The 13550-nt window shown below is 39.1% G+C and overlaps 1 protein-coding gene across 1 annotated transcript in view; it reads right to left on the bottom strand.

Moving 5' to 3' along the window:
- nnt (nicotinamide nucleotide transhydrogenase) overlaps positions 1 to 13550 on the bottom strand; it is a 48745-nt gene that overhangs the window by 5237 nt on the left and 29958 nt on the right. Inside the window, exons 14-21 of the mRNA XM_042509244.2 lie at positions 11074 to 11219; positions 10715 to 10910; positions 9774 to 10007; positions 8010 to 8170; positions 6793 to 6972; positions 5431 to 5590; positions 2058 to 2139; positions 64 to 182 (exon numbers count right to left, since the gene is read on the bottom strand). Of these exons, the coding sequence (XP_042365178.1) occupies positions 64 to 182; positions 2058 to 2139; positions 5431 to 5590; positions 6793 to 6972; positions 8010 to 8170; positions 9774 to 10007; positions 10715 to 10910; positions 11074 to 11219 (1278 nt within the window). The remainder of the gene's footprint in view (positions 1 to 63; positions 183 to 2057; positions 2140 to 5430; positions 5591 to 6792; positions 6973 to 8009; positions 8171 to 9773; positions 10008 to 10714; positions 10911 to 11073; positions 11220 to 13550) is intronic.

The following is a 13550-nucleotide window of genomic DNA, read 5'->3' on the forward strand; positions in this document are numbered from 1 at the left end:
AATCAGTTTCAAGAAATTCATGGCAGGTAGAGTATGTAAAAAACAGGACTTCTTGTATCTTACCAGGGAAGTCTTCGTTAATCTCCTCCATTTCCAGAACAATGTCATATGGGACACCAGCTTCAGCCAGCAGCACGTTGAGCTGACCGGGCATACGGCCGGCCACAGGGTGAATACCAAACCTGTGAAAACAAAATTTAACGAGCACTATAACAAAGCCCCTCCTCTATAGTCTTGGTTTTTGGCCACCGTTCTTGACGACCTGACATTCTTGAATAAGAGCAAGGACAGACAGGATCAAAATGAACAGAGACGGGCAGAGAAAGAAACATGACGACTTTGCACAAGTTTAGAGACATTTGTGATGAAAGTCTGGTTACACACACACTTCCCACTGCACTCCTCCATTATGTATTATTTGTTGAGTGTGTATGTCTGCGTGCAACTGGGTATACACAGCTCTCAAACTCAATTAGCCATGTCATGTAATCAGGGTAGGAAATTAGCACCAGCCACTGAATTTTGGTGGCTGGCTCTCTCTGACCGACCACCATTTGGAGATTTATTTTTTGTTTGTTGGGTGAGTTTAGGCGGATTCAGGGTGCAGATGGCCCGTCGGTTTCTGGGATCTATTAGCGACTGTGGCTGCCGATTGAAAAAGTCAGTTTCTGGCCTTCATGAGATTCCATACAGTCTATGTGCATTAGAGGGCAGTGGAAAGATGCAAAGGCTTCGGTCTTGGGGAGAGGGAAGCGAAAGTGTGCTGTATTTCCAAACTTCATACTGTCAGTGCACTGTGGTGTATATGAGGAAGAAGAATAAAAAAGCATATGGTTCATTTAGACTGAGGGGGATGTGTTGAGGGCTTACACAGGCAGATATGTAAAATAAGAAAATAAGTTACAAACTAAGAGAATGCATTAAAATATAGAGCAGAGAAAAATAGGAGACAAAGAGTAAGAGATCAGGTTTTTTTTTCTTTCTGACCACCCACTTTCCTCTAATCAAGTACAAATGCTCTAAGTAGCAGCAGCTGCAACAGCCAGGATCAAACGACCGAGGCAGGACAATTACACAAGCTTCCGCTCTACCTTGTCCTCCCTCTCCTCTCTTTCACATTTCCTTTTGCTCATTCCTTCTTCACACACAGGTCTCTTCCTATCTGTCCTGTCCCGTCTTCTTGTCATCAGGTCCGAAACCACAACTCTTCTTCTCTGTCCCTCGTGGTTCCGTTTACATTGACTTAACTTATTTTTTACTTAACTTATTTTTTTTTAAAGTGTTTTTATGCTTGATTCATGTGCTCGTTTTTGAGCGTTTTCCTCCTGTTTTAATGTTGTTGTACTTACACTTTGTTCTTCTAATCTCTTTCCCTTTGTACAGCATTTTTCACTGAGGTTGTGAAAGGTGCCATATACATTTTTTTTTAACTTACTTACATCTCGTATGGGTAAAAAATTAAAAAAAACAAAAAAAACATTTTTTCTCCCGTTAACCACTTAAAACTGCAGCGAGTGCAACGAGCAACTTAAGATGAAAAGACACAAAAATAAGTAAAAACACTGTAAAAATTATTGGAAAATTACCTGAAAATAAAACAGACACCCCCCCCTTAAAACAAAACCAAAAATGAAAAAAAGGCAAAAAACAAAACAGAAAAATACTTATATTTATATATTTCCAAATGTACTAATTTCCTGCCATTTTCATAACACTTCTTGCAAAATTTCTCATCAACTTTTTCCCATGTTTTCAAAAGAAAGCAAATCAATTTGCTTATTGTTTGAAGATATAAATACTTGGGAAGGCTGAACACAGCACAAAAATATTGATGTCGATCCAGGTTTGAAAGGGTAAACTACATATTCATCCATCTATACTGTCTACATCTTTCGAAATCCAACTGTATTTATTGACACCTATCTATGATAATTCTAGTTTATTTGATACCACCTATTTTCACAGGCGTTAACCTGAGAAACACTAATTACCATCTTCTTATTCAATCAATTCATGTACAACAAATGTAAGTTAAGTTAGTCTGATCAGTCCTTTACCTGACATTTTTGCCAGCTTCTGTGAGCATCTTCACCAACTCAGCGATGGGGTACTGGGCCTTTGCAGCGCAGAGTCCGTAACCTGAAAGAGTTCAGATCAATAGATAAGAATGAGCTGATGTGGATGACACAACTTGTGCCATGATTTACCTGTCAAAGACAATTTTTTGGGATCCGAGACAAAACCTCTTGTGTTGCTACTTATAGTTGTTTTTTCTTTGGGTCACCATCAGTACGGGTAAATTTTGATGGGTACTTTTCACTTATCTGTGGCAACCCACTGACAAAACAATTAATCAATTAAAGAAAATAATAATAATAATTTACCTTACCTCTGTAAGATAATTTTATGTAACTATGATGAATATAAATAGTTTTTCCCAAGTTTTGGTGTTTTTATTCTCTAGACATTTTTCCCCAGCCTAAAAAAATATATATATATATATTATTATACAAACAAACAGTCACTTGTGGCAGGCAGCAATCTGATGGACAGCTGATGGTGTTGATAAAAATCAACCTTCAATTGGACAAACAAGTTTTAGCAACGATTTTAACAGCTGCAGTTCCTTTGAATAACACTTTGTACCTGCTCTGCACTGTGGACCCACTCACTGCAACTTAAATATGATTTAATGATAACACTGTTGCTACTGCGGGAGTTCCAGTTAAAGATGCTGGATTAACTGATAGATAAGTCAAATAGTACCTCTCAAACACACACGTTTCAATTTCAATTTACTATTACTGTGATACTTTAGAATCAGAATCAGTTATTTACAAGTAGATTTTCACATATAAGGAATTTGCTTTGGTGTATAAGTGGATACCAACAGAGGCAGTGAGAGAACATCTGTGAAATATAAACAGAAAATAGAAAAAAATACAATAAAATTATGAAAAAATGCTATAAAAAGTTTGTATAATATACTGGTTTTGAAAAAAACGAGCTGTTTAATTTTAGTAGTGGACATTTTGTGCAGAAATTTGCAAAATAATGCTCAGGGGATGTACAAAAGTTTAAATCATGTGTTCAACAGTAAACTAAGGCTGCATGAGATGAGGAAAATATGTGCAATAATGTCACTGAATATCGTGATCATATTATAAACAGATACAGAAGTTAACTCTTTCTTTCTGCTGCTGCTGCTGCTGCTTTCGGCATACTGCTACAATATAACAAATTATTTTTTGAATTAAAAACTGAAAGGAAATTCATCCCAACATTCTTTTATCTCACAAGTTAAACTGAACACGAAAGGCACCGATAATTAAAAAGAATGTTAGTAAGATTTACAGTACAGTTTTCTTCTCATCAACTAATATTTCAACTAAAAAAAATCCCTGAGTGAAATACCTTAGTCTCAATGACAATAAAATGTGCAGCCCAATCTCAAATCCATATCATCCAGATTATAAAATATATGTATTAAATCATGTTACTAGCCTACTCGTAAAGAGCTGGCATTAAATTCTATACACAGTGACTGTTTTTTTCTTCTAGCCTGAGATATCTTTCATGTTTAATATTGTTGGTGTGTTGGACTTGATTTTTATCACACCGACCACACACAAACACACGTCAAACGCTCCAGTGGTGTTTACAAGCCTTGTCACAACAAACAGTCAGAAACTGTCTCGTTACATCACACCAGTCAAAATGACAAGATTTCAACTTCAGCATAGACTAGAGAAAGGAAAAAAAACAACTATGAGAAACATGGTTGACTGTCTGCAGTCCAGCTCAACAAGTTAATAGTTTTCACCTTTTTTTCTCTCCATCACAGTTCGTTCATTCCTCATGCTTCTAGTATTCTCTCTGGAGTTTCTCCTACAAGAAAAACAAGTGGACCGCGGCCACGCAGAGATGGGCCAGACGAAGCCAGGAAAACACTTATGTTTATCAGGCAGAGTCTTAACCGTTTCCACAGATGTCAATCAGGCAAAGTGACTGTGACGGCTCCAATTAGGGAGAATGGTCAAAATGGAAACAAGGGGACTGACTGAAAGCCGGCGCTGGATAACAATATTAGTCTGAATGCTCGTTACAAGGGCAGAGAGAAGAATTATGCTTCTGGTTGGTCCACATCCTGCAGCTGACGTCATTAGCAAAAGATTACTGGCTTATACCAGCTGCTGTGATGTAATAAATATACTTAACATGTCATTTTATTATGTCTGTACAAAAACTTTTTCAACGTTTGTATAAAACGAAAGTGCAAACGAGAGAAATATCTCCGTTCTGACTGGGTAACTGACCGACATCGTTCGAATGGCTATTATTCCTACATTTACTTAGACTGGTTCCACTGTGATTTTTTTGCAATTGACTCTCACATTTCACTGGTTTATTCTTTTCTATAATTCTTCAAAGAAATGTCTGGCATTTTATTATTCGTCTCTTCTTAGTGTGGTATTGTTTGTAGACTTAAAAAAAAAAAAAAAAAATGTCATTTCCGCTCTCTCATTTCTCCCACTCCTTCCAGCGAAAAATGTCTTTGGCCTGTTTTTGGTTTCAGCTGTCAGACATGTCCCTCTGCTTTCTGTTGGTCTCAAAAAAGTACGAAAAAAGTTTGATCTAGATTGGATGATGCTCCGAGGTTCGCTTCTTTCCCACTTGTATTCTCTTCTTGACCACTTTAATTCTTGTAAACTGCAGAGGTTTCCTCTAAAGAGTTAGTTTTTGTATATAGGCACTCAGCACTGTGACTGGAATCACCAATTTGCAGGCTGGATGCCTTTAGTCTGTGTTTATATGTACCCACGTGAGCAAAACAACTTTTTGGAACAGTCTGGCGAGGAACTGAAATGTCACCGGGCCACACAATGATAGCTTTAGGGTAGCAGCACAAAGGACCATCGAAACACTCCAAGCAGGAGGTTCAGATGCGTATTTACACGTCAAATATTGAAAACATGTGAAACGGAAAAAAAAAATTGTAGCTGGAACAAAGGTTGGCCCCCACGCACTAACCCCGAAAAAGGAACTAAAAGCCAATTTTGAACGTAGCATTTGAATTGTCAACATACACCCAGCATACCCTCATTTTCATCTAATTTTCCCTTGACCTTGCATATATATATATATAGGCTGCACTGTAGAATGTCTATTTACCTGGGACTGACGACCACACAGAAACTTTTGAGTGTGTATGCGCATGTGTGTGTGGCCACTCCACCATGACTTGTCAATTAGCCTAGCAAAATGGTGATGTAACATGGGTCAAGAAAAGGTTAAATAAACAGAACACACACTTTGCTAATGCTGGAGAAAAAAAAGTGACTGGCAAAGTCAAAGTACCATGTTTTTCCACTCAAGTGCAAGACCTCTGAAGTGTGTGTTTGTGTCCTTGCACTTGTGTGTGCGTCTTACCTGGAGTGATGATTATGTTCTGGGCGTCTTTAATCATGTCGACGGTCTGATCCACGTTGACCTCTGTGTGCGTCCCTGTGATCTCCATGGGCTTTCCTGTACCAGTGGAGGATGTGCCGTAGCCTCCCAAGATCACGTTAGCCAGTGAGCGATTCATGGCCTGAGAGGGGAGAAAGACATTTTTTATTTCATTTATTTTATGAACTCATTAGCTTTTTCTTTTGCTTTATTGTGTACAGAAAAATACAGCAATCAGAGGAAATCTGAAAGGGACATTATTCCAAAAACATATTTGTGACCTGAGATTATTATTCACAACAGGACTACTATGGTAAAGTTAGAGTCCCTCCTGGTGGACGGGAGAGGAACAACCACATGAAACTGCTCTACAAACACATCAAGTGCAACTACAGTGTTGCTGAGACTCAACAGAGCATCTACAGGTTTAAGACACTTAAAAATAATGCTTTTAAAGACATTTTCAAGATATTTTTGGCCAATCTTAATGCATACTTTTTGACAATTCGTCTCGTTTTTATTCAAGCATTGCAATTAAGTATAAAGGTAAAAAGTAAATATGTGTCCCTGTGCAAAGGCAGATTTTATGTGGGGATATGATTATTGGAGTGAGTAGGTTTAATCCATATTTTGGCAACAAATAAACGCAAGAACAATGTAAAAAACAGTAAGGTTCAGTGGTAGGTTTAAAGATTTGTAACGTGCAGATTTTCATTTTGACAAAAATAAATTAAAAGGATGGATAAATTAAAGACCTCACAAATTCAACTTTAATACTATTTCATGAGTTTTAGAGGTCCCATATAGTAAAAAGTCATATTTCTGTTATTTTTTTAAAAGTATAAAGGAGGTATAGGTGCCAAATAAAAAACTGTAAAAGTTTCAAAATGCTCAAACCACAGGTAAATGCACATAGTTTGTGTTCAGAAACTGTGCCTTTAAACAAGCCGTTAGGACTTTAGTGATATTGTGATGTCACAGCTATGTTATATAAAGGTCCAAAGTGCCACCCCAGTGCCGTTACTGTCATTCCCCAGTTGTGATGATGGTGCAGACGTTGAGAGCGCAGATAGAATAAGAGCCAGGAACAATCAAAGCAGAGTGTTTCAGGTGAAAGGTGAATACAGGCGCATTCAGACATTAAAGCATGTGAACATGTTTTGACAGACACCCCAAAAACAATGATGACCCTGAAAATGAAAATAATAAGGGACCTTTAAGGCTTTGTATTTATAAAATTGAATTTAAGACATTTTTAGAGTTTTAAGGACCTTCAAACACCCTGCTCAAGGCAGCAGCACTACGATATATGTTTTCTTTAAACCAAGACTGTGTTCCACTCACCACACACATAATATATGACAGAATGGCTCCAGACGACCCGATGAGAGCTCCAACGATGGTCAGCAGGTTGTTATTGAGCAGGAAGCCCTCAGCACACAGGGCCCAGCCTGAGTAACTGTTCAGTACGGTGATCACCACCGGCATGTCAGCGCCTCCGATAGCTGCAGTCAATGTGACACCCTGAAAGAGAGAAAATGAAAACAGGAGAGAAGTTTCATCCACTGCTGCAGCTTAGCGATGTACTGACTGAACCCTATTAGGATGAAAAAACACAGCTGTTTGTCTTAAACATGACAGAACATCTTTCCACCTTCACCTACATTTTCCACCACCACTTCCTATTAGATCAAATTCACTTGTCCTCTGTCCCTCCATCATCAATGCATATTTGTTAACAGTGACCACCTGTAGTTATCAAAGCAGCATGGAGATCCAGGAGTGTGTGTTCTGAACTTTTTTTTAAGGTGAAGGAACTGATGCACACACAATGGATTATGCATCATACTGTACTTTAAAATTATTATTATTATCTGTTTTAAACTAATACATGTGTGACTGAAATTTAAATGATATTGATCTAATTTTTTCAGGGATGCACTGAACATCCCTTGTCCTAACTGACTTAAGTTGCTGATTTTGCAGAGCGATTTGCAAAGCAAGCGAAATATACTGAAACTGTCACACGTCACTGTGTATATTTTTTAGTATCTCTAAAACCTGTCTGACTAAAATTTTAGACCGTATACCTTGACTATTTACTACTTATTTATTTATCTATCTGTCCTTGATTATTTATCATTATGTATTTTGTCTTTGCTTTGCTTGACTTGATGACGCATTTATTTATTTGGGGTGCTGCTTTGAACCATTTTGGTTTCTGGCTCTGTGTGTTGGGAGTATCTTTGCTTTCATGTGAGCTGGGGAGTGTCTATAAATCTGTCTTTGTTTCTAATGTTGTCCTTCCTGTATTTTTTACAAAAAAAAAATCACATACAGATTAGACATATGCAAAAGTTTCATCTTCCACTGAAAAAGTAATCAACTTTCCATCGCTGCTGAAAGCAGTGGCCCTCACTGTTCGAGGCTGTTACGCTTCTTTCTTTCTTTGTTTATCGTCTCATGTATGAAAACACTACTTGGTGTATGTCCACAATTCGTCTATAAAGTGATCTTGCTTTACAAACACAAACACAAACAAAAACACACACACACCATACCATGACAGCGGAGAGAGCAGAGACAGATCCGAGACAGGTGATGCCTGTGGTGTAACTGGGGTCCATCATGTAGGGAATCATCCCACCAATACTGGCTGCCATGAGAGTGCCGTTCAGAGCATGACGACCAGGGAGCATCAGAGGAGCACTGTTCAGAATACCTGCATGGAGAGAGGAGAGACATACAGAAAGGATTTCATAGAGAATTTAAGAAACACCACCAATCACTAACTGCACATAAACACTTGTATTTACTCATCAATCAGCTGTGAAGATGTCTTAAAAAAAGGCATGAATAAAAACAGCGGAAAATAGCGTGTATATCATTAGGTTTCTCCTTCAGCAGCCACCACTGGAGACTTGTCATTAACTGAATGTCATTTTCATGCATAATTTGCCCTCATGAAACACTTGCAGTCAACATGGAAATTACAGTGTGGCTGCTAGGACCGGTGCCAGCACATGAACCCAATGAACTTTCTTTTTTTCCTCTCTTTTCCGCTCACAGCAGGCAGCAGCAGGTCTGAAGCATCAGACCTTCTCTTGTTGATAACTGATGTACGGCCAAGCAGACATAAAAATAAATATACCACTAATCCTGAAATAAAATTCTGAGTCATGTCATTCACATCAATAAACGCACCATGTTTCTTTAGTTTACCCTTAATATTTTACGTGCAATAACATGTACAGCTCCGGTTGAACAAAAAATAAAAAAATTACACCAAATTAAGGTTTACAATCGCCAGAGTAATATTTCAACCCTTTAACACCTGGACTGATCAGTTTTCTTTGCTGCATTCAGTTTAAACCTCTGAGAAAATTGGCTTGATTTCTTTCAAAAACAAAGGAAAAATCATAATGAGCAAATTGGTAAGAAATGTTCAAAAAAATTACAAAATGTGACAAGGAAATATTCTTAAAACTAGCTGGGGGGGGGGGGGTATTACATATTATCAAAAACAAGTAAAATATATTTAGAATTCTCTAAATTATATATGTAAAATAATGTTACAGGGAAAAAAAATCATTTTAAGCACTTTTTTTAGGTAATTTTCTTGTTTGTTTTTTACTTTCCTTTTTTTTCTTCTAATTTCTGGCTAATTTGTATGCCATTTCCTTAAGTTGCCTTCCTCTTCCCATGTTTCTGAAAGAAATCAAGCCACTTTGCTCAAAAGGTTTACTAACTAAGCAGTTACAAGTAAAGTTGAATTAAATAACTTATAACAGGAAAACAGCAACCTCCAGGGTTGAAAAATTAAGCCAATAAGGGAATGCCAAAGAAATTCCTCGAATGGCTTGAGGCTTGCCCTAAAAGTCAGTCAGTCACCACAAACCCACATGTTAAAGTCCCTAACTTTACAGTAAAAATGAACATGTTAAGGTCTCCTTAGCTAATCTTAACATTAATGACTATTGTTAGGGGGGTGAATTTTCATATAATCACCCATTTAAATGGTGCTGTTAAATGGCTTTAAATGGTCCACCATGATGTCACAGTGGCTGTGTAAATTATTTTTACAGTCTACGGTTACATTAAAAAACTGCTATGGTCTCCAAAAACACAAGAGCGAGTCAAATACCACACACTTATTGGACTACATTGGATATGCTGTTTAGGATTTTTTTTTTGTCTTACTTTGACATCAACTGTGTGATAATTGTGCATAAATGCTAGGTGTGTCCCTTGTGTCAGCATACTGGAAGTGTAAATGTTTGCTCTACAAGGAATATTAACTATATAAACAATTCTGCTTCTGTCACCTTGCAGTTTGCCGTACGCCACCAAGGAGCCGCTGAAAGTGATGCCACCGATGTAAGTGCCGATGTAGGCGATTATCTTGGTGAGGTTGGCTGCAGGGTCTGTGGCGAAGTGGGGGTACTCGATCATGTATTCGGCCACACAGGTGAGCACGGCCGCAAGGCCCACCAAGCTGTGGAAGGCAGCCACCAGCTGGGGCAGGTCAGTGATCTGGATCTTCTTCGCTATGGCCAGGCCTAAAGGCAAAGAGAAAGAGAGAGGGAGATAACAAATGTGCACTGGCCCAGAAAGACCCACACGCTAATAACATGCAAATCACAAGCACGTGCACACACACTCAGAGGACTGCTGGGAAGTGGGTCCATCTGAGGAACCAGGTGTTGCTGATGAGGCCTGTTCGGGGAAATTCCATGTTTGTGAGTGGGTCTACACTGTGTATGTGTGTGTGTGTGTGTTTGTGTGTCCTGTAGGAAACTGTGCACCGTTTCTGTATCTGGAAATGAGCATTACTGTCTGTGTGGATAGTTTAGTCTAGCGTTCTGCTTTGTTACTGGAACAATTAACATTTAAATGATCAAACTGTCCTGAACGAGCAAAAGAAAGTGAGTAATACATGCTGCTGACCATTTCGACAGACCTCCTGTGTCTGGCGGGGAGTTAGTCATGTTGTGTTTGATGTAAACTCTCTGCGCTCTGCACACCTGCTGCTTAATCTGGCCGAGCTTGGAATACATGCACGCACACGCGCGCACACGCACACGCACACACACACACACACACACACACACACACACACACACACACACACACACACACACACACACACACACACACAAAAACCAATGTCCACACATTTGCATCTGCTGCAACACTCTCCAAGCATTAGAGTTTGCCTGTAAGAATGCGGTCTCCATTTTTTGACAATAAATACACATTGACTCACCAGTAGAGCCTCCAACAGCCATGGCTGCACTCATCTGTGCCAGGAGCTCAGGACTTGGTTTGAGGGCACCCAAGGTGGCAGCAATCCCCCCAGCAACTCCTATCATACCCAAAGCATTACCCAAACGGGCTGTGGACTGGTTGGAAAGGCCAGCCAGGGCACCGACACAGCACAGACCTGAGCCCAAGTACATCATCTTGTGAGGGAAAGAGACAGAAAATGGAAAAAAAAAAAAAAGTGGGTTACAGACATGGATTAAGAGACCACAGGAAGAGAAATAAGGCTGAGTGATTATCTTGGAAAGTTTTGTGCTACATCTGGGGAAACATGGGGGACATGGCATAAACATCCTCTAGCACCTGTTCAATGTTGTATCCAGACTGCAGAGCAGCAGCGTAGCCACCGACAAAGACTCCGCCAGGAAGCAGATACAGGTAGTTGTACTCTGGAGGATCACTGGGGCGCTTGAACATGTCCAACATCTTCTTTGTCACCAGGAAACCACCTGGGGGAGGGACAGAGAAAAATAATATAACACCTGCACATACAGTGGCACAAAATCAGGTTTAAAAGACAGTAGTAAAAGTAGTATATATATTAAAAAAAAAAAATTTAAAAAAGGAAGGAGTCGAGGCACCTGAAGTACATGAAATATATCTATTTTTAGAAAACAGGTGTTTTAAAGCCAATTGCTAAAAACTGCTGCCAAGCCCAATAACCAATGTTAGGAATTTAATGAGTCTACTTTATGTCAGTGTAAATATTTCAAATAGAAAACCTCAAAAGTGTCAAATCAGGACCAGACAGTGTCTCACTGCTTTACAGGAGGAGATCACATTACCGTGTGTATGTCTCCCTTTTTCCCCCCTGGCATGACTGTAAAAACGCGCACACACATGCACCCATACATGCAAAGGTGAATCAGGGGCTAACACCTGTTTCCTACCAGTTCATGTAATTTTAGTCATAGACTGTCTGAGTTAAAACATGTAACATTATATGACTAATATTATTGCTGACCTATCTGAGTCAATATATTAATATGGGGGAATGTTCATGTATTTAAACAACGCAAAGCCATTATGCGCTCATTTCTTCTTGTTATTTTGCTTTTTAAACCCAGAATGGGTCTGCTAACACTATAATTAGAAATTTTGCAAGAACAGAGGCAAATCAGCAACGCTGGCCAAGTCACAAGGACTTTGAGTCTGCAGCCATGCTAGAAGCTCTGTGAGGCTGTACTGTGTGCAGCAGCGATTTAAGGTAAACGCTAACATCAGCATGCCAATATGTTCAGACTAATAATACCATCATGCTGATATTAGACATAAAACAATGTTTTCAAAAGTTGCAGTGACATGGACATATTTCTTCACCCCGATTTAAATTGTTCTGGCTAGAGATTCAAACTGAACTGTTTATATAGATGTTAAATAAAGTAATCCAATAAGATGTGCATTTACATGACCCAAAGCATTTACTCAGAACATAAATTTTAATTAGAAGCTCTGTGAAGTGTCAAATCTGCTGTAAAATATAACAGAAGAAGGTTTCCCTCCTCCATCCTAACCTAAAGAAAATTCAATGTATTCAATACTGCAAGTATTGAAAGTATAGAAGGAGAATAAGTGGGTATATATGTTGATACATTTCATTACTAAGGAAGTGTAACCCAGGTTATTTTCTGTAGCTACAAATTACAGATGTCCCCTTAACACCTCACATGCAGACAGTAGATGTTACGATTTACAGATGTTCTATAAATGTCTCGTGTGGGCTACTGCTAGTGGTAGTGATCGATGTCTGGTGACTCCACATTGTAGCCTGCAACAACGTTATAAAAGCTCACAATTATTCACTGTTGATTAATGACAAAGCTCCGGAGCCCAGAAAATGGTATACAGGACGGGTCTAGAATCAAATCTGATTCGAATGACGTAATTCTAAGTCGGGTACAGCCCTAGTTAGTGTGGTTAAAAACTTAAAGTTTTTAGTCAACCATTTTTGCAGTCACAAAGTTTCAACAAAAGACTTTCGGCTGGTCTGTTTCTGGCATGGATGTAATTTGAGCCACAACAAAAAATCTGAATTACGAATAAGATTCAGCTCAGTGAACGGCCTGGTGCAACAACGGGAAAATATGGAGTCTGACGAGACCTGGTAACGTACACTGACATGTGCATTATGAGACACTGAACATATTTAACTCGAGATATTCAACAGACCCAGGTGTTTTCCATGCATTCCCACATCTTACTGCGGAGACACCAAGAGAACAAGAAGCTACGGCCAAGGACCTGTTCCTCAGAACAGACACACAGACTGAAAAATTTCGGGGTCTGTTTTATTGGAGCTAAATTTCACTATTGTGTTTCGTCCCTTTCCATGGAATGTTTTTTTCTGTTCCCAGGGGTTTATGGGTAATGTGGTAAACCACTTAGAAATGTGCGTGTGGAAACGAACCCATGTCGAAGATCAAAAATGAAACTAGGTATGTCTATAAAGGCTGTGGTATTTCAGCATGCTTTCACTGAGGGAAATCTAAAAGACTAATAGGTGGTTTGAACAGTAATGCCACAGAGCCTAGAGGGCCTGAGATTTGTGGCAGGATTCACAGCCTTGCCTTGAACTTAAAAAACATTGTGGTGCTCTGCGTCTCTAACACATAAAACTCAAAGCTTTGGTGCATTTTAACAAAAAGGGTGACCCAAACCACTACGCAAGTTAACATCTCAAAGCGTCGAAGTCTCCCTTGGTGTCTAGCTATGAGCTAACAGGAGGAATTAGGACAAATCCATGGCTCAGACCTGGAGGAACACACTGTTTCCCAGGACTA

Source organism: Plectropomus leopardus, chromosome 20 (genome assembly GCF_026936395.1).
Source record: "Plectropomus leopardus strain MGB_pleo_1.0 chromosome 20, ASM2693639v1, whole genome shotgun sequence".
Lineage (NCBI taxonomy): Eukaryota > Metazoa > Chordata > Actinopteri > Perciformes > Serranidae > Plectropomus > Plectropomus leopardus.